This window comes from Ailuropoda melanoleuca, chromosome 8 (genome assembly GCF_002007445.2).
Source record: "Ailuropoda melanoleuca isolate Jingjing chromosome 8, ASM200744v2, whole genome shotgun sequence".
NCBI classification, from domain to species: domain Eukaryota; kingdom Metazoa; phylum Chordata; class Mammalia; order Carnivora; family Ursidae; genus Ailuropoda; species Ailuropoda melanoleuca.
In genome coordinates, this window is record NC_048225.1 from 91,948,194 (window position 1) to 91,975,678 (window position 27,485).

The following is a 27,485-nucleotide window of genomic DNA, read 5'->3' on the forward strand; positions in this document are numbered from 1 at the left end:
TTTTTTTTTTTTTTTAAAGATTGTATTTATTTACTTGAGAGAGAGTGAGTGAGAGAGAGAGATCACAAGCAGGGGGTAAGGGTGACTCCCGGCTAAGCAGGGAACCCGATGCAGGACTTGATCTCAGGACCCCTGATGACTCAATCCCAGGACCCCAGGATCATGACGTGAGCCAAAGGCAGACGCTTAACCAACTGAGCCACCCAGGTGCCCCTCAGCTTGGGTCTTTATCTCACGGTTGTAAGTTGGAACCCGCTTTAGACTCTGCACTGGGTGTGGAGCCTACCTTAAAAAAAATTAATTTAAAAAATTCTGTTGTGCTTCAGATTCACCTCTGGGAGCAAGAAAAGAAATACCTGGATTTAGCAATCCATGAGGCACACCTCTTTAATCATAAATTCATCTGTTTCTGTCAAATGAATACATAGGGCATCTTGGTGGGAATTGCAAAACTGTTAAAGGGTAATTCTAAAAAAAAAAAAAAGTAAAGTTATACAAAATGATTTTATTTAACTTATTGAATAAGGGAACCAGAGAGATGTTACAGTCTGTTTCAGGAGAATCCAAAAAGCAGACACTTTACAGATCAGTAATATTGACCTTGCAAATGGAGGCAAAACTGGCTTTTCTACAGAGGAGGAAAGTTCTCCCCCCATTGAATAGAACTCATTCACATGTTCATAGATAATAATCATTTGAATTACCATCAGTTCTCAACAAGTTAACATTAATCACTACAGAATTCTAAAACAGTCGTTCAAGATAAAGGTGAGTATCTTTTAGGATCAGACAATCCTCCAAACTCCAACATTCTAACATCCATTAATCTCTTTTTTAATTATTTCAAAGTGCTACATTTCTCCTTACACATCACAAACCAGAGGTTATAAGATGTACTAGAGGGAGAAGTTTCTCTTCATTCTCAGATCTGCTCTAATTCTGGTCCTGTGTTAACCAGTCATTCAAAAATGTCTTATCTACAATCTATTGTGTACTTAGCACAGCACTAGGTGCGGTAAATTTTGAAAATAATGGGTCATCGTCCTTGCTCATGAGATACTATCTTATTACAGAGGTAAGACATACAAGATACCAGTCAATACATTTAATAAACTGCAAAATTTTGAGTACAACCAGAAAATAGGGCTGCATAAAATAGAAATACATCTGACCAGCACTATTCGTGCTTTATGTATTCATGAATTTTGCCTACATACTAAAATGTATCTGTAATTCTAAAATCAATACTTGCAAGTGCCTTTCTTTTCTTTTTTTTTTTTTTAAGAGAGAGAGAGGGAATCTTAAGCAGACTCCACACTCAGCTTGGAGGCTCAATTTCACAACCCTGAGATTATGACCTGAGCCCAAATCAAGAGTCTGATACTTAACGGACTGAGCCACCCAGGTGCCCCCTCAGATGCTTTTGCAATCATTCATGCGGAGTGGTGAAAAATTTAATGGTCCAACCTGCACGTTCCCAGGTGAGGCTGAAAGTGTCCTCGTTTCAGCTCTCACACTATAATAAACAAGTGTCCTCTTCACAGTCTATTTCGTCCCATGCATTTCACATTTTTGTGCTTTTTGTTGGTGATTCTGCTGTTTAAAATGGCCCCCCAAGTGCAGTTCTGAAGTGGTGTCTAGTGTTGCTAAGCACGTCTGTGATGTGACTTGCAGAGAGAATACGTGGGTTAGATAAGCTTCACTCATGCCTAAGTTGTAGAGCTATGTTATGTTATGTTATGTTATGTTATGTTATGTTATGTTATGTTATGTACCGATTAGGTGACTAAAATGTAACCAGAGGCTCACGGGAACCCCTCTATTTCCACCAGCGCCTACAAAAACTGTGATTCTGCCTTCCAGTACCCTTTCCCCCTCCCCAGTTTATTCTTCTAGCGTCCTGTACTAAATTTGAGGAAAGACACACAGGACACACGCATACACTTAAAAGTGACCCCTGTGGATGTGTTCCCACAAAATTAACTCCAAAAATCCCTGGTACCACAGTTCTACGGGGACACAGAGAATGGTATTTCCCCACCGTGGGCATCCGCCTTTTGCATCTCCCAAGAACATCATAAAAATACGCTAAAACGTATTTTTTTCTTCTTAGCTCTCACGCAGTCAACCAACCCGTACCCTCCGGTAGGCTTCACAAAGCCCTTTAGCCCTTAGTTTAGTTCTTGTATCTTTAAGACAGAGGTCGGGTGTTTGCCCTAATCCGAAATGGCTGCGCGGGCTTCGCCACACTCTGCGCATGCTACCTGAACGCAATTCGGGGTTGAAGCAATTCGGAGACTTTCGCGGCGCAAGATGGGGACTTGGCGGCGGGAGAGCCTGAGCCTCCCAGCATGCCTTGCAGCCGGGCCCGGAGTCCCGACGTCTAGTGATGGGGAACCCCTGTTGCTTTGGGCCGCGGGATCGGGTGTAAAGGTTGAGGTTGAGCCCGGGGCCTGGGATTTGGACGCCCGCGGAGGGGAAGATGGAAGCGTGGCGCTGTGTGAGGAGGGGCTACGGCCGCTGTGTGGTGGGGAGAGGCCGGTCAGTAGGGCTGGGTGGCAGGAGGGAGGAGGGAGGAGCGGGGGCGGGCGGCCCGGTTAACCCGGGGCGGGGCGGGCTGGGGGAGGAAGGAGGAGGAAGAGGGTCCGGGCGGCGCTGCCGCCGGGACGAGCCTCCGGAGACCCCGAGGGATAGGTAAACCCGGCACGCAGCCGGCGGGGCGCTCGGCGGACGGGGTCTGGGCCGGGCCTGGGGCTATCGGTCGCCGGCAGGGTCGTGCCTACCCGACCTGGCTGGGCCTTGGAGACCCGGCCCATTTCCCCTGCCCTGCCCCCGAGCCATCCCGACCCCCCCGATCGCCGGCCTCCTCCCAGGCCTCAGCCCCCACCGGGAACTGAGCGTCGGCGGGGAGACTGCCGGTCCGCCGTAGGTCCGGGGGTGGCCTGACCCCGAGGGAGGCGCGCGCGGCGCACGCACGTCCAGGGGTTTGTTGTTTCTGGTGTCAGTGTCTCTCACACTTCAGTCATTTGTATACCAGCCTTTACGGTTGTTAGCAAATTCTCGTTCCACACTGGTGTGTACTACATTTTTTCTTGAAATTGACTCATTTAAAAAAAAAAAAAAAAGCACTTCAGTAATGCTGCCTATATTAGCGTCGCCCTAAGCAGTATCCAGGAAATCTGGGGTTTGACGTACTCATTATGGGTTTTTCCTAATAAATACTTAGATGTGAAAAATCAAAAAGTTTAATTGTGTACCATGTGAAATGGACTGGTGTACCGCACCTGGGAAACACAACACTGTATTAATTATGATATAAGTTATGGGGATCTGGTTTTAATCTCCTGTAGTCCGGGGCTTGATGATAACTCAGTTCAACAATGTTTTCCTGAGTACCAGCTGTGTGCCAGGCGCTGTGCTAGGCACTTGGGAAGAGACTGGGATTAAGATGAATAAGAAAACTCTGGCCTTGAAGGAGGTCATCATCTTGAGAAAAAGACATCTATATAAGTAACTGCATATATAGAGAATACGTTTTGTAGGGCGAGAATTGTATTTCAGTATGGTATTCTATTAGGATAGAAAGCGTCTGGAGCAAGCACCTAAATCTCTTTGGCTTTCAGAGTTGTTGCAAAGCAGAATAGGATGTCCATGTCATGCCTTTAAGGATTTACAATTAAGCTGAATTTAGAGAACAATTTGAGAATGCTTAAACAACAAAAATATATCATAAAAAAATTTAAATGCCTTTAAAATGAATATATAAAAATCAAATAACAGTAAATACAGTTTGAGCAAAATTTCTTTGGTGGTAGAAGTAAACATTATTAACACTATCTTGAAAGTGCGCCTTTAATGAATTCTGGGAAAGGATAGAAGTCCTCTGAATCCAAAATTTGGCCAGAGTAGTATGGTAAGAAAATGGTGCTTAAGTTGCATTGTTTCTTAAGAGAGCCCAAGAGCAACATAACTATTCAAGTTAATGATAACACTACTTTGGAGATACTTTTGGATAATCAGTAAATTGGTGCTGTTGGGTTTGAAGTATTGGTGAATTATTGTAGTGGCTATCCCATTTCATTTCCCTCAAGGAGAGGCATGCCTTAAAAAAAATTTTAAAAAAGATGGAAAAATAAATTATCCACCTACTGATTAGCAAGAGAGGTTGTTTTGTGAAGTTGTGATAGGTTTTTGTTTTCTTAGCTATACAAATGTTTGGAAAAATGTAATCTTGGTGTAAAAAACTATTCAGAAACATGTTTCTACCCCAAACCTAAGTTGGAGGAGAGAGTCACTTTAATTGTACTCAGTTTAAGTGTTCCATATTGAATCAAGTATTACATTTGCTGTGGATTTTATTGATCCATAGAGTTTATTTGATATTAGAAAGCTACTCTGAAAACCAGTTTGATGGTTGGTTAATTTCTCAGGTGAACTGAGGACTTTTTGAAGTGTGTGTGGTATTTTGGGAGGCTGGTGGATTCTATGTTAAGTATTTCGAATACCATTCATAGGTGTTTAGAGAGAGTTTTGAGATGTTGCTACTAATAATTAAATCATGGCTGTTCCCCCTCAACCATCCTTCATGATTTAGAAGTCAAATTTTAAATATTAGACATTATCTTCCCTTGAGGAAACAGATTTGGATTTTGGGTACTATAGCTGAGCAAATAGTGGTGCCTCAAGGAGTGTATTTATTTCTTTTAGATACCCCATGTTACCCCATCACCAGAAGAGTCTGGGCAGAGATTGGACGACACCGTGGGAGAATCTGCAAAGGTGTTGCTGGAACAGACATATTTCTAGTTGTATGAGGTGGCCTGGACATTATTCTCGTGTTCCTTACCCATACTTCAGTAGTAGGCATTTTTCACTAAATTGGAGACCACCTTGTTTGTTTGAGTCTAGAACTCCGTTTCAGTACTGGAACTGGAGACCTGACAACCTGAGCCAGACCTCTTTGATTCATCTCTCTAGTTACATCATGAACTCTGAGGGAGATGAGCCTTCATCAAAACGAAGAAAACACCAAGGTAAAGGTGACGTTTATCTTGGTGCAGAAATAGACAGAAGCTGTAGAATTATTGAAACTTTACTATCTAATAATCCTTAAAAACTCCTCCAAATTTTGGAGGGGTTTAGTATTTATTTTCAGCCAATAGTTTTCCATTAGGAAAAAGGAAATGATTTTTTAAAATTAGGTCTTTATATCTATTTTTATCTTTTATTGTGTATTTCTGGCATAAATATAGAAGGAACTATATCTAGAGAGAATAAGGTTGGGAAGGAATGTAGGACTAAGTAAAACATTAAGTCTAACTTAAGAATAATTATCAAATCCATTGTTTTTAAAACAGAGGTTCTTAGACTTCCTAGAAATTGGTATATGTTCTAGGGAGTCCACATATCTATTTAAAAAATTAAATTTCATGTTTTTATTTTTATTTATTTTTTTGAAGATGTTATTTTTAAGTGATCTCCACATCCAACATGGGACTCAGACAACCCCAAGATCAAAAAGTGCATGCTGGAGCAACTGTGCCAGCCAGTTTAATGCTGACTTTTTTATGTAAGACAAAAGGATATTCTTAAATAGATGCAATCATAAATGAAAGATATTTTCTTACAGAATAAGATTTTAGCTTATTCAGTATATTTCTCGTAGTGGGTTCTATTGATATAACCTTGAGAGACTGGGGAAAGTTTTATCTTTTAATAAGGGAATGCCCTCTTATTGAACTTTGAGAAACAGTTTTTTTCTAAATATGTTGATCTTTTCTAGTTTTGTCATATTCTTTTTACTCCAAATAATTCACAAGACTCCCTTTGTGCTGCCAGCCCTGCTCCTCCCCCAAAGTATATGTGAATTATCTAAGTAGAATTTTGAGTTATCTTTCTTACTGAGCAATGGTTTTCAGTGAAGATAATTCCTCTGAAGATACTTGGAAACAGACCGTGTAGGTGTTAATGTGTAGGGAGCTCACCTAAGTTTGTCAAAGGAAAACACTCAAAGTGAGTCTCACTTGGAAGTGAGAGCTAGAAGGTTAGCTCGAAGTTAGTACTCTTTTAAGTAGAAATTCTGCTACACATTTGAGTAGAAATTTTAAGCACTGAGAGTGAAAATCTATTGGTATAATACTTGATCACAGCATGTGTTCATCAACAGTTATTTGTTTGAAGGAATGAAAGGTGTTAGAGGCATTAAAATTAGGTTTCTAAGAACAATCAATCCATAACCTATAAATCTAGGGCTGTATGATGACATGAGATTGCTTTTCATTCTGGTATTCATTGTTCATCAGATCAGCACACTACTCTCTGGTTTAGCCTTTTGTAAATCTGGTGTGCTCTCAGGTGGAGCTGTGGCGTACTGAAGTAAACATGGGCTCCGGAATGGCTCCCTGCTCTCATTCCACTCCACCACTAATTGTGTGAACTTGAACAGGTTAGGGAACCTCTCTGTTCCTTGGTTTCCTAGTGTGAAATAATGCCTACTTTGAAAGCCTGTTGAGGATGAAATGAGACATGTCAAAGTGCCTAATACATTGTCGGCTTCATAGTAGGTACTCAGAAAATCCTGGTGGTGGTGTTTTCCCTTTAACAGATGGGGGATTACATTTACATACTGATAAACTTTGATTGCGACCTGACTCTTTATGTGTCCATTCTTCCTAGGTATTGTGAATAAGGAAAATGCTCTTCGTTAAGCCATATTTGTGACTTCCGATAACTCACTAATACTTTTCCATCAAGAGAACAGCCTTCTAACTTGCCTGTCACTTTAAAGTGGCATTTGAAGGATTTGTGTGACACAATTATGACTTTTTAATTAGGCACCCTAAAAACCTGATCAGGCCTATTGCTTACTTTCTTTGATTCATCTGTCTTCTCTGCTGTGATCACCTTGTTCCTCCTGACATGGAAGGTATATAAGCTTTTGTAGTGTGAATTTATGTTGTGAAGTATATGAAGGCCAAAGATTGTCATCTCTAAAAGTCGTCTTCAAATTGTCTTCCATGGAACCCTAGCATTCAAACACATTTCTGTATGTTTATTAAAAGCAAATGTGGTCAGGAGAAAATATGTATTTATATGCCGTCGTCCCAGCCCCAGGATACCAGGAGTTGATGGTCATGACATGAAAAGTAATGTCAAAGGGCTGTACAAGGTCTAGAAGTTTGAAAGCCACTCTGTTAATTAGGTAATCTGATGATTTCAGTTATTTCAAAACTGAAATTGCAGAAAGAGCTGGCTTACAGACACTTGTCCGGACAATACAATCTCAATGCCCTTACATATACATATTTTACAAGAAAATATCAACAACTTTTCTGGACCTTCATCTTTCATATTTTAACATATTTTAGGTTAGTGCTGTAACTTTGTGATGGTAGCCTGTATTTTGTTTGCATGACTAGAGCCCTTTGCAGCTCGTATACCTATGAAGACTGTGATTTGTGGCTAAAACCATCATAGACAGTCCCCAGTTTATGAGTGAATTGTGTTCTAGGTAATTAGTTCTTGAGAGTCAGTTGTTCACCATCCATTTCCGTTTTCCCCATGGAAACTGTTACAAATCTCAGAGTAGTCCTGCGGAGTCCGTGCAATTAGCTGTAGTTCTGGGCCTTTGCAGGTAGGATTCTCCATGTTCAGTGAAGGATACAGAAGGGGATAGTGTTTCCGTCCCTTTCCTGAGCATAGGACAAGCTCCAGGCTAAGTTCTATAATCCTGGAGGGCTTTTGTTTCGTTTGGTTTTCTTTCCATCCGCCTTTTTTTCTTTGCCCTTCTCCTCAGGCTCTTAGTACCTTCATGGTATCGTAAGTCTCCAACACCCCTGTTCCACCCAGACCTCACTATTCATAAAAATGATCTTCCTCTTCTAGCCTCTGGTCAAAATGTGTATTCCTTCCATGCAGCCACTCTCAGCATTTAGATTTTGAGGAAAGCAATCTTACTAAACTCGTTTACCAGAGGGTATTTTTAAATTTCACTCTATTGGCGTTTTCATGGAGTATATTGATACTCTGATTATGAATATATCATCATTGTGGAAGATTTAGAAAAATCACCCACAGTCCTTCCACTCAGAGATAACTGCTCTTAAAAATACCGGTACATTTCCTTTTGGTCTTTTTTTCCCCTGTGTATAGAATTATTTTTCCTCAATTTAATTTTTAATTGGTAGAATCTTAGGCATTGTAATCCAGTAAAGTGAAAACTTCAGGCAGGAAAAGGGAGATATTCTAGGGCTGAGGTTTTTCCTGTAAATTTAATCATGCTTGAAAATTGATCTCCAAATCTGTTCTCCCAAGTTCTTCCCATTTCTTGTTTTCCCCTTCTGTTGAGCTCATAGATTCTCTAGAAGTTCCACATTTTTCTTCATGGCTTCCATAGCAGTAAGAGTATCCTCCTTCAGTGGGGTGAGGGAGACAAGATCAAAGGGGTGTATGTATGTATATTTGTGTGTGGGGGGGTCATTTCTAAGTCGAAGACTGCCTATAATTGCAAAATCTCATGCTTTTTGATTGTCTTTTCATCACTGTCAGGGTACACTTGTCTTTGCAGAATGTAAACCATCACACATTCCTGGTTGCTGCATGCTAGGTTCTTCAACCAGCCCTTGTCATTTACTAGCATTCTGCAACTATGTTATCTTTAACTTTTGCTTTGGTGTGCATTAAAAAGATATCTTTTGTTCATTTTGTCTGCATTGTTCCACTAAATACCACTTCCATATATTGCCATCATATACCATTCATGTCTAAACCAGAGTTCTGAGATGACTCATTTCTAGAACTTAATCATTTGATAATCTTATCTTACTAATAGGAAATAAACTATGGTGTGAAATCATCTTATTGAAAAGCCAACTGTGACATACAAATACAGTTGACCCTTGAACAACAGTCTAATTGCGTGGGTCCACTTAAACGTGTACTTTTTTGATAAGTACAGTACAGTACTGTAAATGTATTTTCTTTATGATTTTCTTAATAACATTTTCTTTTCTTCAGCTTACTTTATTGTAAGAATACAGTATAAAATACATATAATAGACAAGTTATGTGTTCATCTACTGTTTATGTTGTTGGTAAGGCTTCCAGTCCACAGTAGGCTATTAGTAGTTGAGTTTTGAAGGAGTCAGCAGTTTTATGTGGATTTTTAGCTGCACAGTGCCCTTAACCTTCCCCTCTGCACCTGAATTGTTCAGTGGTCAACTGTATATTATCCTGGTTAGGAAGTTGCTGAGCATGTCTGGCAGAGCCACTTCTTAACCATAAGTAAGTGAGAAACTATACAGTCTTAGCTTTTTAACACTCTCTCAGTCTCCAAAATGACTTGCTAGATCTTTTAAACTTGTTTTATATCTGCTGGTCAGTCGTCATATCACTGCGCTGCCTTTGTAATCAATTTGATGACAGCTTCTACTTTCTTAGTGCTATGTTGCCATTTCCTAGGGGAAAACATTCTGTTCATTGCTTGTGGGAATTTTTAAAAGGCAAGAAATAACTTGCATGCAGGAAGATATTTCATCTGTTTTTCATTAATTATTTATATTTTGTTCAATATATTTTAACAGGCACAATACAACGACATTGGGAATATATATGTAACCATAACAAAGACAAGATGAAGATCCTAGGAGACAAAAATGTTGACCCCAAATGTGAAGACAGTGATAACAAGTTTGACTTTTCTGTGATGTCCTATAATATACTTTCACAAGATTTATTGGAAGACAATTCACACCTGTATAGACACTGCCGGCGGCCAGTTTTACACTGGAGTTTTAGGTTTCCCAATATTCTGAAAGAAATTAAACACTTTGATGCAGATGTAAGTGCAGAATATCATCAAAATTCTTCCCATAAGAAAAGGTCATTCGTGAACTAAATGGTTTTATCCCTTTTGTTTATGGGGTAAGAAGGGAAGATGGTTTTAAATGCAGTGATGGAACAGTTTATAACAATGTATCATGACTTCCAAAGAGTCGTTTGCTAATGGCTGTTAGTATAAATAATCATTGAATTTTCAAAAAAGACCCAGGAAGTTCTGCTTGCCCATCAGTTCTGAGACAGGGACTGGCAGTGTATTAAATATTCAGTAAGTATTCCCATTGATTTGAAATGTAAGTCATGCCTGTAAAAATCTAGATACATTCAAAGAAATCACCTTAAGAAAGGACTAGAAGGATTTAGTATTGGTGAACATTGTAATTCAGGAAAAATATCTCAACATATAAATTTAAAATACCTCTTTTGGGAAATTCCAGTTTTGGATAGTAAGAGAGAGAGCTTCATGTAATTAAAGGCCAAGTTTTGGGGGACTGATCAAATCTAGAAATATTAATTTGGTAGTCTTAAGAAAAAAGCATTATGTCTTTTTATTTCAACTTTCATTAGGTTTTTAGAATTTTAGAAGCCTGTTTTTAAAGATGAAAGCATCAGAAAATTCATATTTGCTCTCTGTTTTAATTCAAGCCATTTTTTTCTTCCAAGGTACTTTGTTTGCAAGAAGTTCAAGAAGATCATTATGGAGCAGAGATCAGGCCAAGTTTGGAATCTTTGGGTACAATGTAACCTTTATTTTAGCCCAATTTACTGAGAAAGATTTGTGTATTGTTAATGTGCTAACAAAGATGTGTGGTGTATTTAGGCAAAAAAATCTTAATTTTGAAAAAATACCCATTTCAAAAGGTCAGGAAAAAGATTGAGGTATTTTAAGTGGGAACTTTTGGGTTGATATATAATTTTATTTTTTTTTATTATTTTAAGATTTATTTCTTTTGGGGGTTTGGGGCAGAAGGAGAGAGACTCTTAAGCAGGCTCCACGCTGAGCCTGCTGTGGGGCTCGATCCCACACTCCTGAGATCACGACATCAGCCAAAACCAAGAGTCAAGACACTCGGCCGACTGCAGCGACCAGACCTCCCTTGATATATAATTTTAAGTCAGACAGAAAAGTATGTAAGAATCTTGTAATGGATTCCTTTCCAGGTGTTGTTCTACCCACCACTAGACCCCTAAGATTCTGAGTTCCATATCAGGGACCATTCTGTCTGATTCATCATTATAACACCAGTGTCTACCAGTAACAAATGGGTAGAAGCTAAAAACCTGTTTGATGAATGAACATTTCGAGAAACAGTTCATCTATTTAAGAAATGCTGCCTACTTTGCATTCATTCCTCAGCACATATTTTTTGAATGCCTGCTGTATCCTGTGCACTAGTCTAGGCTGTGCTCTAGCAGTGAGCCAAAGGGTAAGAAGTCTCTGTCTTTGGGGAGCCTACATTCTGGTGGAGAAAGGCTGATAATAAACCAAAGAAATACTTAAATAGCATATGAAGTAATGATAATTTTCGACAAAAGCAGGAAAGTAGAATGGGTCAGGTTTCAATTTTAAACAACCAGAGAAGGTAACATTTGAGCAAGACTTCAAGGAGGTGAAGGAACAAGCCATGCCTAGAGCCTTCCAGACAATGGAAATAGCAAAGCAAAGGCCCTGAGCCAGAAGTGCCCAAAGGCAGGTGGTGAAGTGTGTGTGGAGTAGAGCAAGCAAGGAAGAGTCAGAGGCAGAGAGGTCAGAGAGGGGGCTGGGAGGGTGTAGGTTACCATAAGGCCTTACTGTCTTTGTCATGACTTTTCCTAGGATGGAAATGAGAGCATGATCATACATTAGCGTATTTAAGACTGAAGTCTGCCAGTAAAGAGACCCATTCCTAGGACCTAGACCCAGTACCACACTTAACATCTTGCATTATTAATGCTTTTGGAGAATCCACTTTGACAAGAGACATTAGGAGAGCTGTGTTTTGCCATATATATTTATATGGCAGTCCTCATGTTAATTTTCTTTCTTCCTCATAGGTTATCACTGTGAATACAAGATGCGGACGGGAAGGAAACCTGATGGCTGTGCCATTTGCTTCAAACATTCCAAGTTTTCACTCTTATCAGTGAACCCAGTGGAATTCTACCGCCGTGACGTTCCTCTGTTGGACAGAGACAATGTTGGATTAGTGTTACTCTTGCAGCCCAAAATTCCGAGTGCTGCCTCTCCTGTGATCTGTGTAGCTAACACACATCTGTTGTATAACCCAAGGCGAGGCGATATTAAGCTGACCCAATTGGCAATGCTTCTGGCAGAGATTTCCAGTGTTGCCCATCAGAAAGATGGCAGCTTCTGCCCTATCGTTATGTGTGGTGACTTTAATTCTGTTCCTGGTTCTCCACTCTATAGTTTTATAAAGGAAGGAAAATTGAATTATGAAGGACTTGCCATCGGCAAGGTAAGTGCCTGCTTCATCGTTATTAGGAGGCGGACTTAGTCTCCCTGTTTATTGTAGTGTGAGGATACTCATTACATGGCTGTTTGAAAACCTTGGATGACCTGGGACCCTCGCTTTACCAAGTTATGCTGATGTTCCCCAACTAGTAATAAGTAATGATGCTCACTTGGTTGAATTTCATCTTTTCCATCTATTCATGGCAACATTCTGCTTGGAGGAATTGGCAGGCAGCAAAAAATCCAAAATGAGGGAGAAGAAGAAAAATAAAAGCATTGATAGACATTAACTTCATAAATAAGCTACTTCTCATAACGGGGTATAACAGAATTTTGAATGCTGGACGTGGGCACTATAGTTGGCAAAAGAGTAATTTAATATTTCTTTATTATGTACATTTTCCTTTCCATAATGGTAAATATTTTAATTTCTTAGCTGACTATATCCCATGTTTCTCCCATGTTTTATCTTCATTGTGCTTTCTGTTGCTTACTTCAGATCATTTGATCTTCAGGATTTTATCCAAAATAAACTCTCCACCACTGAGGTTTGAGTGATAGTTTTAAAATTTTGTAAGAGTTGATCTCATTTAGTATTTTATATAATAGTTATATAAAATACAGAAGATTTTATATTAATATAATTGCAGGTAGCAAAAAAGGAGGGGCAGTATTAGTCCAAGGTAATAGATCATATAAATGTGCCAATTAGAATGACATGTACAGGAAAGGAAAATATTGCCATTTTTATGTAAATTAATAACTGCTTTCTGAATTTTATTTCAACAAGATTTCATAAGCACAAATAATCACTAGGATGAATAAAGGGTAATACTTACATTCGTGGATTTCCTCTTATTTAAGACATAAACTTTTCAATACATAAACAATTTAAAATCTATTCACTTAAGATACCTGTTGAAATTTTGTTTAGGTATCTGGCCAGGAACAGTCTTCACGGGGACAAAGAATTTTATCTATTCCAATTTGGCCCCCAAACCTAGGTATCTCACAGAACTGTGTGTATGAGGTACAGCAGTTACCAAAAGTAGAAAAGACAGGTAAGTGTTTGCAGTACATTTGGGCAGTCTCCTTGATAATAGTGTTCCATTTGAAGACATCAAACTAAATTTTTCAAGGGATAACATCTCAGGGGTGTATATTCATATATAAAAACATGATACCTGCTTATTCCTTTTCTTAATGAATTGTAAATTTACCATTCTTAAGTTAACCTTCCAAAATTATCTGCATGAGTTACTTGCATGTTGCTTTGGAAATGTTTTCATTTCAGTTTGCTAATTATGGAGACCATCAAAACATAAAGGTTCCCTGATGGAACATTTAACTTTAGGCATCTATTGAAACTAGACATGTCTTGAACATCATTCCTAGAATAAGGGGACTATTCTATTGCAAACTAGAACAGAACAATATATTGAATAGTTTAATATGTTTTTCTTTGTTCTTATAGACAGTGATCTGACACAGACAGAGCTGGACAAAACAGAGGTCCTAGTGACAGCTGAAAAGTGAGTTCTGGAAAGTAACAGTAGACATTTACTGACTTTAGTTGGGCAAAAAATCGTTTCTCAAAAATCACTTGGATAAAAAATGAAAAGGATGTTTTTCCAGCTGGTGAAGAATGATGGCTCCTAACTCAAATAGACCTGAGTTCCTAACCGTGTTCCATTTTAGCTGTGTGATTCTGAGCAAGAAATTTAACATCTCTGAGATTCAGTTTCCTTATCTATGCTTCGGGTAGTTGGGAGGATTACATGAGAAAAGCATGGATAAGCTTGATGTTTCATTCATAGTAAAGGCTTAAACAGTGTTATTTAAAGCAAAGAGCCTGTCCATGGACCCGGAACAGCTAGTACTCTGAAATATATTGCTATTACATGTTTAAACAAAGGTCAAGATTACAGGAAAATACCTTTCAGATTTCAAGAGAATGCTTAGCCTCCTTTGACTTACTAGATCTCAAAACAATCTGTAGGAAAATTGATCCAAAAAAGAATATGCCAGTATAAATATTTATATTTAAATTATATAGTTTACATAAATATTTATATCTCTTGAACTACAGGGAAAAGTTACCAAAGGTGGAGGGTGAAGGTGCCCTGGATTCCTTATTATTAAAGAAGCATGAATATTTGGGGCTATGGTTGAGAAACAGATGTATGTGAATATAGCAGGATGGAGATTGAAATCTTGTCTCTTTTGGAGATTCTTAAAATGTTTTGATTTTATATTGTGGCTCTTTAATTCGTTTTAATTTTGTTTTAACATTTATATTTAGGGACCAAATTAGAACCCCCTCTTATTCATTTTATCTGCTTTCTTCTCGGTCTTATTTTATTTTGTATACTTTGTATTGAGAAAATATCATCTCATGTACAAGAACCTAGTAAGATAGGAAGCAACATTTTTTAAATTTTTAAAAAAGAATATTTAAAAATTCATGATTAAACCTTTCAAATACAGTAAAAATTTCCCCAAGATTTTTTTTAAAAGATTTTATTTATTTGAGAAAGAGAGAGAGATCACTAGGAAGGGGGGAGGGGTAGAGGGAGAAGCAGACTCCCTGCTGAGCAGGGAACTGTATACAGGACTGGATCCCAGGACCCTGGGGGCATGACCTGAGCCAAAGGCAGACGCTTAACCGCTGTGCCACCCAGGTGCCCCTCAGATTACTTTTAACATACTTAAGTATTACACTGGTATTTTCTTCTAAAGATTATTTGCAGAACTCAAAAGAAAAGATACTTTTAAGTTGATACTTAAGTATCTATATACTTAAGATATAGTATCTATATACTTAAGTATCTATATACTTAAGATATCTATATACTTAAGTATCTAGATACTTTTAAGTAGATACTTTTAAGTATCTATATATAAATGTAGTGTGCTTATATGCAACGCTTATATCTATAAACCAAAAAATGTATAGTAAGAGAACAGTTTGCAGGAAACCTATTTTACATTTAATAATATTGTAAATATAAGTCCTTAGACATAAAACGTTGCTAAAACTGGAAAGTTAGGGCATTTTGAAAGAATAACCTTTGTTCTTTGACATTGAGCTCTTTAAAAATCATCTTTATGTGTCTATCTTAAGCACCTAAGATAGTGCCTAAAACTTAGTGGATATTTGTTAAATGTTGAATTTTTAAAAGTTTAAAAAAAATTTTTTTTCACAATTAAAAGATCTTTAAACTTCAAGATGTGTTTATTGGAAATGATTTTTAAACTCTTTAGTACATCACATGTATTTGTAACATGAGATAAATATAAACCATTATAGAAGCTGTTTTAAGATGCAGTACAAAATTATCTGATATGTCGTAGCAAGAATAATCATAGAAAAATATAGCCCCTCTGACATCAAAACTCTGGTGGCTTCTACGTAACATTCATAAAGGTTACTTTTTCTTTCTTAAAAATACAACAAATAACTTATAAATTGTTTTAAAATGCATATTTACTAGGAAGTGCAGGCTCTCAGATATGTTTTATTAATAATAATAAATCACATCATAAATAATAAATCACATTAATATGTTAATAATTGAGCTTTTACCCCACGTATCACAGCCTTGTTAATAGGTTTTAGATATCACCACAGGAATAAATGAATGCCAAGTTGTGATGTGGTCTGTTTAAATAAAGTTTGTCTGAACGTCTGGCTTTGTCTGGAAATTAAATGAGAAAGTGCTTTAAACAGGAAGGATTCTAAAAATCAAGAAAAACTTTATGGATGCTAAGCAATTTTTCTTTTCAATTTAGATTATCTTCAAATTTACAGCACCATTTCAGCTTGTCATCTGTTTATTCACATTATTTTCCTGACACTGGAATTCCAGAAGTGACCACTTGTCATTCCCGAAGTGCCATAACTGTGGATTATATTTTCTATTCTGCTGAAAAGGAAGATGTTGCCAGGCAGCCAGGTAAAGAATGCAGGATTCTTACACTGTGCTTGAGAAGACAGTAACTCCAACCTCAGGGCTGAGGTTGAGAAAGTTAGCTAAACATCTAGGTGAAGTTCTAAATTTAAAAGTTAAAAATATTTTGAAATTGGTAATGTATTTGAGTAAATCAGTTAATCACCTGCAAAACATGGAGGCAGGGAAGCACCTCAAAGCGAATTATTGCCTAAGAATGAATATCCTTGGCTCCCCTTTCCAGTTCCAGTCAGCTTCTGAGTTATGGGTCTCTCATACTGTCCTTTGGTTTTACTTACTATAAATTTACTGGGTGTGTGTGTGTGTGTGTGTGTGTGTGTGTGACAGCAAAACAGATAGTTTTGTACTTAAATTTTACTAAGGCATGCTGCCTTCATCAGAGGACCTTGCTTATATTGCCAGCAATAGACAGTTTTGTCATGTCGACTCTAGAATATTGTATCTTTCTGAAAAGAGAAGTCCATTATATGAATATGTGGTTTCAAAAAGCAGAGGTGATAAAACACTTTTCCTTGTATGATTCAGTGAAAGTAAGGTTTTAGATATTAACCAAAGGATTTAACATGGAGAAGAAAATGTAGTTTAAAATGACTGGAAGTCAGAAAATATCATGCAGAAGACGTCACAAATCCAAAATATGGACAGCTGTTTTGTCTTTTCTGATTCTCCCTTTTCTTTTCTTTCTTTTTTTTTTTTGTGCTTTCCTTTTCTCCTTTTCTCTTCAGGTTGTGTTTTCCTTCCTGCTGAGGATAACCTTATTAGTACTACTCAGGAAATGGCTTACCCCTCCCCAACTAGATCAACTATGAAATATATGCTTGCTGCTTTGAATTTGTAGTCAGGGTCTGATAGTTGCCATGCTGTAAGTGCTCACTAGGTGGCGGGAGTGTGCCATGGACTGGCACCTCAAATGTTGCTGTTAACAGCAGGTCCTCTTACTCTACGGTGAGCACAGACTCGGGAACCAAAGTATACTAATCTGTTCTCCAGTCACCTAACAAACTTCCTACTCAGCCGTGCCTGGGTCTGTCTGGTTTATACAACTATGGAGTAGTATGAATTTCTTATGTAGTTGTCAATATCAAATTACTGTTTTTTTTAAGATTTATTTATTTTAGAGAGAGAATGTGCGTGAGCGTGGAGGTGGGGGGAGTGGCAGAGAGAGAGAGGGTCCCGAGCAGACTCTGGACTGAGCTTGGAGCCCATTGTGGCTGACCCCACAATCCCAAGATCACCACCTGAGCCAAAACCAAGAGTCAAACAACCAACTGGACCACCCAAGCACCCCTCAAGTTACTTTATTTTTTGTTTTTTTTATTTTTATTGTTTTTTAAAGATTTTATTTATTTGAGAGAGAGAGCGTGTACAAGTTGGGGGAGAGGCAGAGGGAGAGAAAGAGGGACATGCAGGCTCCCTGCTGAGAGTGGAGCCCCAGTGGAGGTTTCAGTCTCAGCCCTCAGATCATGACCTGAGCCAGTTAGATGCTTAACTGACTGAGCCACCCAGGCACCCCTCAAATTACTTTTTTTTTTTTTTTTTAAGATTTTATTTATTTATTCCACAGAGATAGAGACAGCCAGCGAGAGAGGGAATACAAGCAGGGGGAGCGGGAGAGGAAGAAGCAGGCTCATAGCGGAGGAGCCTGATGTGGGGCTCGATCCCATAACGCCGGGATCACGCCCTGAGCCAAAGGCAGACGCTTAACCGCTGTGCCACCCAGGCACCCCTCAGATTACTTTTAACATACTTAAGTATTACACTGGTATTTTCTTCTAAAGATTATTTGCAGAACTCAAAACAAAAAAAAAATCTGAACCAGAAAAAAAAAATCTGAAACTTCTGTGTCTGGGAACTATAATTAGGTTATAACTCAATATGAAATTGAATCATATTCTAAAAGCTGTTTCCCTTTAAACTCCCGAAGATTTTGAAGTTCTATATCATTGTTCAAAAAAGGACTTGTATGATTTACAATAACCTATAGACAGAGTTTCACTAAACATGTGTTTCCTTAATGTAGGAGCTGAAGTGGCTCTGGTTGGCGGCTTGAAACTTCTGGCCAGACTATCACTCCTTACGGAACAAGACTTATGGACTGTTAACGGACTTCCAAATGAAAATAATTCTTCAGATCATCTACCTTTATTGGCTAAGTTCAGACTTGAGCTGTGACTCTTCTTGATTACATACATACTTTTCTTTCCAATTTATATTCTTTTTCAAAAAATGTAAAATATTTCTTGAGAGTTTGCATGTTTATTTTTGCACCATGGAGTTTCTGAAGAGGTTATGTTAAATGCTTGAGACAGATCAGAAGAAACAAGTTTACAACAATTTTCTTTGTAATACTGAAAAAATATTTTCCTGACAAGTGAGGTCTAAACGCTCCTTATTGTAAAAGAGTTGTAAATATTTTTTATTCTACATCTCAGTAAATTGACAGTGATTTTTAAATATAGTGCATCCTCTTTAGTTAGTAAAGAATTTCAGTTGATATTTTTGGCAAGCTTTACGGTGGATCCAAAGTATCTTTGAGTTCTTGAAAACCACAGCTCGTTTCCCGTCCAGAAGGCCTGATTTCATTGTGAGGACCATCTGTTTGTTGAGTCCTAATTAGTTCATATCAGAAATCGCTCACAAGTGTCCAACCATTTTAGTTTGGTTTTGAGAGGGTTTGATAATGCTTTCTAAAATTGTACAGATTGCTTAATCCATCTTATTACTCTCCTGAGCCGTGTGCTATGTCTGCATTTTGTTGGGAGATGTAGGTCACTGGAACTAGTAGGTGAGGCGCTTTCCACATGCCCTCTTTCCACCCTGTGACAGACAGACCATTCCGGCATGCCTGAGAGAGGCAGAGACTAGGTTAGAACGCCTTTGTTTCCCTTCCAGTTTGTTTCTTTTTTCTCTTCAGTTTCAAGAAGAGATCCCTGGATTGGGGGAGAGACTTTATTTTTCTTAACCAGTTCTGGGGAAATTTATTTTATTAGGAATCTTGTCTTTAGAAGAAAGTGGCAGCTATAAGATTCTTTTGGTTTTGCCTCAGATCTTTAGGAAGCCCAGAGAACTAGTGGGGAGATACCCACTTGGAGACCTAATACTCTTAAGTAGTAATTTTAACCGTCTTAGTGGTTTTGTTTCTAAGATGTTACTGTTTTCTTTTATAATGAGGCAGCAGTGTGGGGGATGCTGACATTTTTTGGTAAAGTGGTTAAGAGCAGGTCTAGCGAGTCCCATAGTTGGCGCTCTGTGAGTATTTGGATCAAACATTTTAAAACAGAAAAAGTGAACATGTCCTCTTTTTTAGACATTAGGATCAAAGAATTATGTGCATTTTTACTAAGTAATTTTATATACAATTATGCTGAATTATAGAAGTTTTTACAACAGGTGTTCTTCAGAGAACGCCTTGTCTTAAATTAGAAAGCAGTTGTTACTCCAGGTCCTGGACTTTAAAGGTTTTTGTACTAAAGTATATTTACTACAGTTATTTTTTAAGAAAAGAAATCAAATGACTACCTGAACAAGGCATGTGGGTTATAAGGATTTACCTACTAAAAATCACAATAAGCAAGTATTTTTAAATGTTTAATTTCTCACTTTTTTGGGTTTTTACTTACAGTATTAGCTGTAGCTCTAAGATTTTCCACATTTTCTAGTAACAGTTTGCAGAATATTGTATGTTCTAATTAGCAGATATTGTCATCATCAAATAATAGTATCATTAATCCCTTTTAATACTGGGGAGAGAAAAATGAAAGTTCATTAATTACTGCTTTGTGTTATGTGAGTTTATTAACATAACTTTGTGTATAGGTCATTGTTGCTAAACTAACATCTCTGAAAATGTCTGTGAAAATTTGATTTTTTTATGTCCTGATCAAAATATTGATTTTAGGCCCTTTTCATGTGCTTGACTTTGTAGAGTTAATCCATAAAAATGCTTTCCACTGTAGCCTTTAGAACGTAATAGTATTTTGTGAACTGGAGGCCAAAGGGTCAATATAACAACCTTCTCACACGTTTTTAAAGCTCCACTAAAATTAACTATCCACTTGTCTTTACTCTTTTTGGTCAGAAGAATTGATAACTTTGTTGGACCCTTGTATTTACCTGCCAAAAGCATTTAAATCTGGTTAATTGCTGAAGCCAAATCACCCCCAGTCTGAAGTGCTGTACTGGCCAAGTTTTAAAATGGAAAGAGACACTGTGGAGTAAGAAATGTTGGTTTTACTATACCTTTTGAGATCAAGATAATATGCATGTTTGAAATCTTGTCCGTTTGTGCGGGGGGGGGGGGGGGGGGGGGGGGGGGGGGGGGGGGGGATTTAGCAACTGTCTGCTTTTAACCCTTTGCTTTCCTAAAAAACCAAGTTAGAGATCCAGAGAATTCAAGGGGTTGGGGAAACAGAGAAGTCAAGTTATTTGCACTTTGTCTCTTTGAATCACCTAATAAATTATTACTCTGGTGCACCTGCGCCTGGAGATTTTGTGGTAGGTGTGCTAAGTGTGTACTCTGGGCTGTTGCCCCTTCTAAGCTATTTCATTACCCTAAGCCTGTATTACTTAGGGTGATGCTAAAATGTAAGTGAATTCAGATGTGGCAAAACAGAATAGTGTTGAATATAGAGTCTGAATTGTGGAAGAAGACAAGGATGAGGGAATGATAAATGCATTTACTAGGACAAGTATGTAGTAAAAGGGCAAGAAAAAAATAAATCACACCGTCTTACATTTTTGGAAGAAAAACAATCCTTAAGTTTCCAGGATGGTTTTATTAAAGTCCCATGCTGTGTATAAACATACAAGTGATGAGAAAAACATTAACTTGAAACATGCACTTATCTGGCATTCTCTAAAATACCATTATACAAGTTTTCCTTTACTTAGAAAAATACCCACTAAAACAATCACAGTTTTCCTTAAAGATTTAAAAAAAATGTGTTGGCCAGAACAAAGTCCAAGAGAATAAACAAGATTCTGAATTGTGTGTCAAAAAAACTGTACAAGGTTGTACATAAAACTATAGCTTACAAAATCCTCGGGTATAGTAAGAATACAGAAGTAAGATTTCCAAAGTTCTATTTACCAATATCTATTAATAAAATCCTTATGAAATAATTGACTTAGAAAAAGTGAAATGCTCATGATTTCAAAGTGTATAGAAAATACTAAATATCACTTTCTGAAATAAAGTGTACTCAAAACAGCACAACATGGAGTCTAAAATCAAGATTTCTGTCATCCATTTAAACTTTGCATATATCCCCCATAATGGCTTAAGCATAAAATTTCTCTTGCATTAATAACTTTAGAAACTAGATTCAGATCATCTCATAGTTTTTTCTTTTGAATAATAGCCAGTTTTAACATCAGTTTGGGGGGGCGGGTAAATCATGTCATGGTTTTGTTTTGTTTTTGCCTTAATATCATTTTAATTAAATTCCTGCACTAGAATTTAAGAGTCTGGTGCCTTTCTCAAATCTTTTAGAAATCAACATAATTCCATAGGCATTTTAAGTTACTTTTCATGTTTCTGTGACTAACCCTTGCTCTGGGGGACTGAATCTTAAAATCAAGAAGTGAGTGGAAAAAAAATCAGGTTACTAATTGAATCACCAAACCAGCTGGCAGTTTTAAGGCTTATACGTCAGCATATTAGAACAGTTCGTGTTCCTATTCTTTTACCCTTTTGTGTGGGAAACAAGAGGCTATGGAGCTAATGACATTTCTATATTTTGGATGGGACAGTACTTAAGTAATACTTGGAAAATCCTATTCCAAGCTCTTAGAATGACCGCACTGTTTTAAGTTGTATACTTATTAGAGACTTAAAGTTTCAGATTGACAAACATAAGATACATATATATTGTTTTTTCATAGAGAAAGCTAAATCAGTATTATTTTAGAACAAGAATGAATTGACTAATTCAAATATTTCAGTACATGTGGCCGTGAGGCTTCAAATCAATTTGCCTTAAGAAAAGATACAAAGATACCTCATCTTAAACTCGAACTGATAATACTATTCTTAAAGAAAGTGATTAAATTCAGAAGTTTTAACTTCTGTATTTTAATCTAATTGAGATGTTTGGTCCTTTTCATGTAAAGGACACTAAACTTCCTTCTTTTTCAAGAAAATACCAGTTTCCATGAACGCCATTGAGTTTTGGCATAAAGTGAGCTCCTGTGCACGTGGCCAAGGGAGGACGTCACCTTCAGTGGTTATATTGGTAAAGAATCTCAGTGAGCGGATTATTTTTCTGCTCCCCTTTCTAAAATCACCTTCAGGCAAAGAGAGCCAGAGAGGAAGCCCTGACAACTGAAATAACGCTTCTGTTGACTAGAAGACATCACTTACATGCAAGTTGGTCTCATGAGTTAGCACGACCACTGAGCAATAACAGATGAAACAGAAGCATACTCATGACGTTGATAACGTGCAGACGTGGCGGGTAGAGTTCCTCTGTGCGGTCTGCAGTCAGAAGCCACACAGGTACTCACACTCCTTCATGGACTCCATCACGCTCTAAGGTGGAACACTGTACCTGAAGACTTTTCCATTTAAAAAAAGGTTCTGCTTCTCTAATTCATCGCATTTTCCAATAGCAATTCCTAAATGTCATGAAGTGGTCCTTAAAGGCAAGGGACTGGAAGGTGATCACACCGTGCCACATCTGGTCTTAATAGAAGACATCAGAACACCTCTCCGACAACAGTGTGTCCTTCAGAATCAAGGCCTGACTCAGTTAAAAAATCAGATGAAATGTGAACAGAAAGGTTATCTGGTTCTCAAGACTCTGAAGACTCGTTCACTCCTGGCCTCTGCCTTTCTGAGTGTGTGATTGTCGGAGGTAATTGCAATACTGCTAAATTTGTGTCACAGTGCCAAGACCTCTTGTGCTTTTTTTGCTGGAGTTTGCAAAGTTTAAATGTTAGTGACAGAACACAGACTACCTTCTGAACGTGCTTTTTGTTTTGAAAGAACAAAAACCGCTGTCAGTGAATGCTTTAAGAAAGAAGTAACTCCAAGGTCCTGAAAATAGTTTCCCGTATTGCCAGAAGAATTTCAGTGCTTTTTAGTAAAACACTTGATATAATACCTTAAATCTTATTACGTGTGCACCAGGAAAAAGTTCCAAACTTTATGGAGATCCCCATTGGAAATATTGGGGAAACAATACAAATAGAATAAAAAACAAAACAAAACACCATTAAGTTTGCATATCTGATGTCAAGATGCTGAGGTAATATTGACTGCTTAAAAAAAAAAATCCCACCAATCTTTGCCTCTGTTATTGCTGAAAAAAGACATTAATACTGGCTGAGTTACCTTACTATATCAAAAGTGGGAGGGAGGGCTTCAGTAATATTTACTACTGGTGAGGAGGCATCGTGTTCAAAAGCAAGTAAACAAAAGTAGGTCAATGGGAAGATAGAAAACCACAGTTACATATTACCCTTTCTGTCTGTAGTGAGGGGGACAGTCCAACCCCAGTGGGGTTTCTTCAGCCTTTTCATGGTGGCCCCTTGGTGAATTTCAACATTAGTTGTTACCACCCACTCAGATTCCGTGTCCAAGTGAATCCTTAAAAATAAAATCCACAGGTTCTCAATAAATAGTTGCAGTTCCTCTTGAAGATGCCAGGGTAAAGTGCAGAGAGAAGCACCACAGAAGCCCTCTTGCTGGCTGATATGGCTTTGCCTAAATTCGGATTTGGTAGCCCACCTCATTCAGCGTGCTGAGGTCAGCCACCTTCTTGTCAGGCAGTGCAGGCCTAAAGGACGAAGGTGGTGGGGGAGAGGGGTTGGGATAGAGAAAGATCACTTAGTATTTGATTCAGAGAACTCGACTTTGTTCTCTTGACCCTTCAGATGCTTGCCCCCAGCCCCCCCACCTCCAGCCTTGGTCCCCAGCTTGACCTCGTGTTCTCAAGTCCACTTTAAGGGGATGTGGGGAACATTTTCACAGGCTTTTCAATGTAGAGTTGAAAAAAACACAGGTTGCCAAATGAGTTTGTCCAGCTCGAACCTGCATTCAGTCACACTCTAACTTCTGAAACCCAGTTATCTGTAAACCTTGAAAGGGTCTCAAAAAAAAATCACACGTAGTACCATAGAACTGAAAACCTCAGCCAGACTCTCCTTGAAACCTTGGCTTCCTGGTGCTTGTGCCCTGGGGGAAACCCAGCAACTACAAGACCTCTCAGGTGCCAGATTCACACGGAGAGATGCTCGGCTATCTTTGATAGAGGATTACTCTTCCAGGCCTCAGTGCATAACATCGGGGCGAATCCTTTACAACTCATCTGAAAAAGCATGTCAATGTGCAAAATCATTCCGTGGCAAATCCTCTCTTCTCCCTAAATACATTTTCCAAAGTACTAATAAGCATTTATGTGAAGTCATGTCAGAAAGTACTTCAAGCTGGAAAATCAGTAAGCACATCACTTGTCTTCATGAAAGACATTTCCTCAATGATTTCCTGATATGAAAGTACGCCTAAGCGTTCTCACAACTTCTCTCACAGTTTTTCCATTTCTCAGCCTCCTACCTTCTCTGATAAGAGAGAACGGAGCTTATAAACCAAGTTTAGCAGGTTCAGTATGGCTAGAGGGTTCGAATTCAAAAGTTTCACATTCAGCCACTTTTACCAGAAGACTGAAGATATTTATAGGCTACACATGAACCTTGTTTTAAGTGTTCGAAGAAGAAAGGCCAAAATGAAAATATAACAGTTTCTTGGTTTATCCTTTGAAGAGTTTCCTAACAGCAAATAGTTTTCCCCTGGCATGAATGTGCTCCAATTCATTTGGTGTTAACAGAGCCAGAAATCAATAGCTAGCTAATGTCAAGGGAGCCGCTTAAGGACACAAGGCTCAAATTTTGTCAACAAGTTCTACCGCCCTACATATTCTCATTCTCCGTCTCTCTCTCTCTGCCCACCTTCATCTCCTCTCCCTCCCTTCCTCTTCACCCTATGAACACCCTACAGCCTATGAACATCCCCTCTGAGCCCGATCATTCGGAGTGGTCAAGAAACCTTCGCTGACTAAACTTCCTTGCCTCTGTGTTGCATGAGGCTGATTTCTCAGCGTGACCATGTGCCCTGCTTTACTGGTTAGGAATCCTGCCTCTCGTTCCTTGTGTCTCTGCTCATGGTGCCCAGGGTGCACAGATGATGCTGACAAATACGGCTGACAGAGGATGGAAGTCCCCGTGCGTGCTTGTAGACCCCTGCACGCTGCATCAAAGAGCTCAAGGCTCCTGACCTTCAGGGCGATGGTGTCCTCCAGCCATACATGTCCTAGAGACCAGCCACTCCCTGTCAACACAGCCACTGGCAGAGTGGGCCCCAGGGGCCACTGTGAGGGCCATTCTTGAGTTGGCAACTAAAGGGAGCATGCTTCTGCCTGAAGGCTCAAACTTACACTTATATCTCAGTCCTTAGCCCACTAACGTCGAGAGAACTAGGGCTCTTGCAGAAAAGTCTGGTTCAGAGTCCATTTGTATCTAGTTAATTTCTTTTCCTTTTTAAAAAAAATTATTTTTTAAGATTTTATTTATTTTACAGAGAGAGAGAAGGAGAGAGAGAGCACAAGCGGAGGGAGCAGCAGGCTCTGCGCCCAGCAGGGAGCCCACCGCAGGGCTCGATCCCAGGACTCCGGGAGCATGACCTGAGCCGAAGGCAGACGCCCAACCGACTGAGCCACCCAGGCACCCCTCTAGTTCGTTTTTTCAAAAAAGCCTGAAATAGAGTCTCTGTTTGTTTCCCTGCTTGAAGTGTGTCATCTTTTCAAACAGCTAATATGGGACTTCCTCCTTCAGGTAAACTCCCCATTAAGTTAACATCACCCTAAGGCAAATGCGGTTAGAAAGGCAAATCTACTTCTCCCTTCCTCCATGTGCCCCACTTTTAGAAAATTCAGCAAATCAAAAAAAAAAAAAATTCACTTGCTGAAGGATAAGCTTCAAGTATCCCTACGCATTCCTCACTTTACAAAAGAATTAAATGGGGGGTCATTTCCTAGAGCAATTAAAGTATAATTTCCCCACTACCTTTCCTGATGGTGGAATTAGGTGGGCATATATTCCTTATCCAGATATAAATTACATTGGTAGTGCGTGATTTGTTTTTCTTTATCTGATGTTTTTAATGATCTCTGCATGGCAGAATCTGTTAGTTGCCCCACCATGTCCACTCCCCCCTTCTGCCTTAGTAAAAACCTGATTTTCAGCCAGGCACAGAGCTGCCGAAAATACAAATCATGTTTCCCAGCCTCTCTGAAGCTGACCAGGCATCAAGACTAAGTTGTAGCCACTGAGATTGACGTGGAGGTGACCAGATACCTCTTCCAAAGACAAGGAGCATCTCCCATTGTCTGTCAAGAGTAAGCAACTCCTCGGGCCCAACAAGAGGATCCCTGTTCCAGGGTCCTTTGCAATACAACCAGTGAGCTCACCCCAGTTTCTGCACCCTTCTTCCCGACCAGGCCTCTTTCTCAATACCGAGTCCCACCTCTCCTTCCCTGAAACTCTAATACATGTGCTGCCTTCCTGTGTGAGAACAGTGCTAGTAAGACACGAGCCTAACATGGCTTCCCAGGTGGTGGAGTAGATCTGCGCTGACCTATTTTCTCTCCCTCAGTCCCGCCACCAACAGCGCCTGCTGGGAAGTCAGCGGACAGGCTGCAGGGTCCAGGGGTTCGAGAGGAGGACCAACCCTAGCTGCTCGGCCCTGGGCTGTCGGCTTGCCTGGGATCGCTGCTGTCCCTAGCCACTCAGCTGACTCCCTTACTTTGGAGCCCATCAGCCCCGAGGAAACGGAATTTTCCCACATTCTTCAAAGTGTCTGTGTTCCTAAAACTTCACCCATTATCTTTACCTTTGGTCTGCTACTGGCTCCCTTGAAAACAGGTGTACTTTAATTTAGGGAGTTTTTGGCCTCCTTTTTTCTAAACCTTTCCTTAGCACTTCCACCAGTCACTCCCCCTGCCCACCCTGGCAGGGTCTTCCAGGTGCTGAGAAATCACCCTTGTAAATAGCTTTCATTTAGCTGGCACTGAGGACGCACCAGGCCTTGCTCTGAGAGGTGTACAGGGATTAACTAAGTCTCACCATAACCTGATGGGGTAGATACTGTTCCTACCCATTTTACAGAGGAAGAAATCGAGGCACTGAAAGTTAGGGGAACTTGCTTAAAGCAAAGCCACATGTTTAGCAAG

General features: G+C 39.0%; 2 protein-coding genes across 20 annotated transcripts in view; one reads left to right on the forward strand and one right to left on the reverse strand.

Moving 5' to 3' along the window:
* Positions 1–2,277: 2,277 nt before the first annotated feature.
* Positions 2,278–26,037, forward strand: ANGEL2 (angel homolog 2). Of its 11 annotated transcripts, none has more exons than XR_004627295.1 (10): positions 2,344–2,541; positions 4,708–5,033; positions 9,582–9,838; positions 10,501–10,570; positions 11,872–12,293; positions 13,224–13,350; positions 13,764–13,821; positions 16,082–16,245; positions 18,281–20,474; positions 25,835–26,037. XR_004627295.1 is itself a non-coding variant. In XM_002917186.4 (9 exons), exons 1-9 carry the CDS (start codon positions 2,483–2,485, stop codon positions 18,430–18,432), a joined length of 1,635 nt encoding a protein of 544 aa, XP_002917232.2. In that variant the 5' UTR covers positions 2,344–2,482; the 3' UTR covers positions 18,433–21,472. The 11 variants fall into 11 exon arrangements, 9 of the variants coding, with proteins under 9 accessions (XP_034522762.1, XP_002917232.2, XP_034522759.1 ...); XR_004627296.1 differs by lacking the exon at positions 25,835–26,037 and adding an exon at positions 22,398–23,534; XM_002917186.4 differs by lacking the exon at positions 25,835–26,037 and having other exon boundaries at positions 18,281–21,472.
* Positions 22,942–27,485, reverse strand: part of VASH2 (vasohibin 2) — a 37,348-nt gene continuing 32,804 nt past the window's right edge. For all 9 annotated transcript variants that reach the window (XM_034666880.1, XM_034666881.1, XM_011222275.3 and 6 more), the window contains one exon: positions 22,942–24,038. In XM_034666880.1, coding sequence (XP_034522771.1) covers positions 23,966–24,038 — 73 coding nt within the window. In that variant the 3' untranslated portion in view covers positions 22,942–23,965. The remainder of the gene's footprint in view (positions 24,039–27,485) is intronic.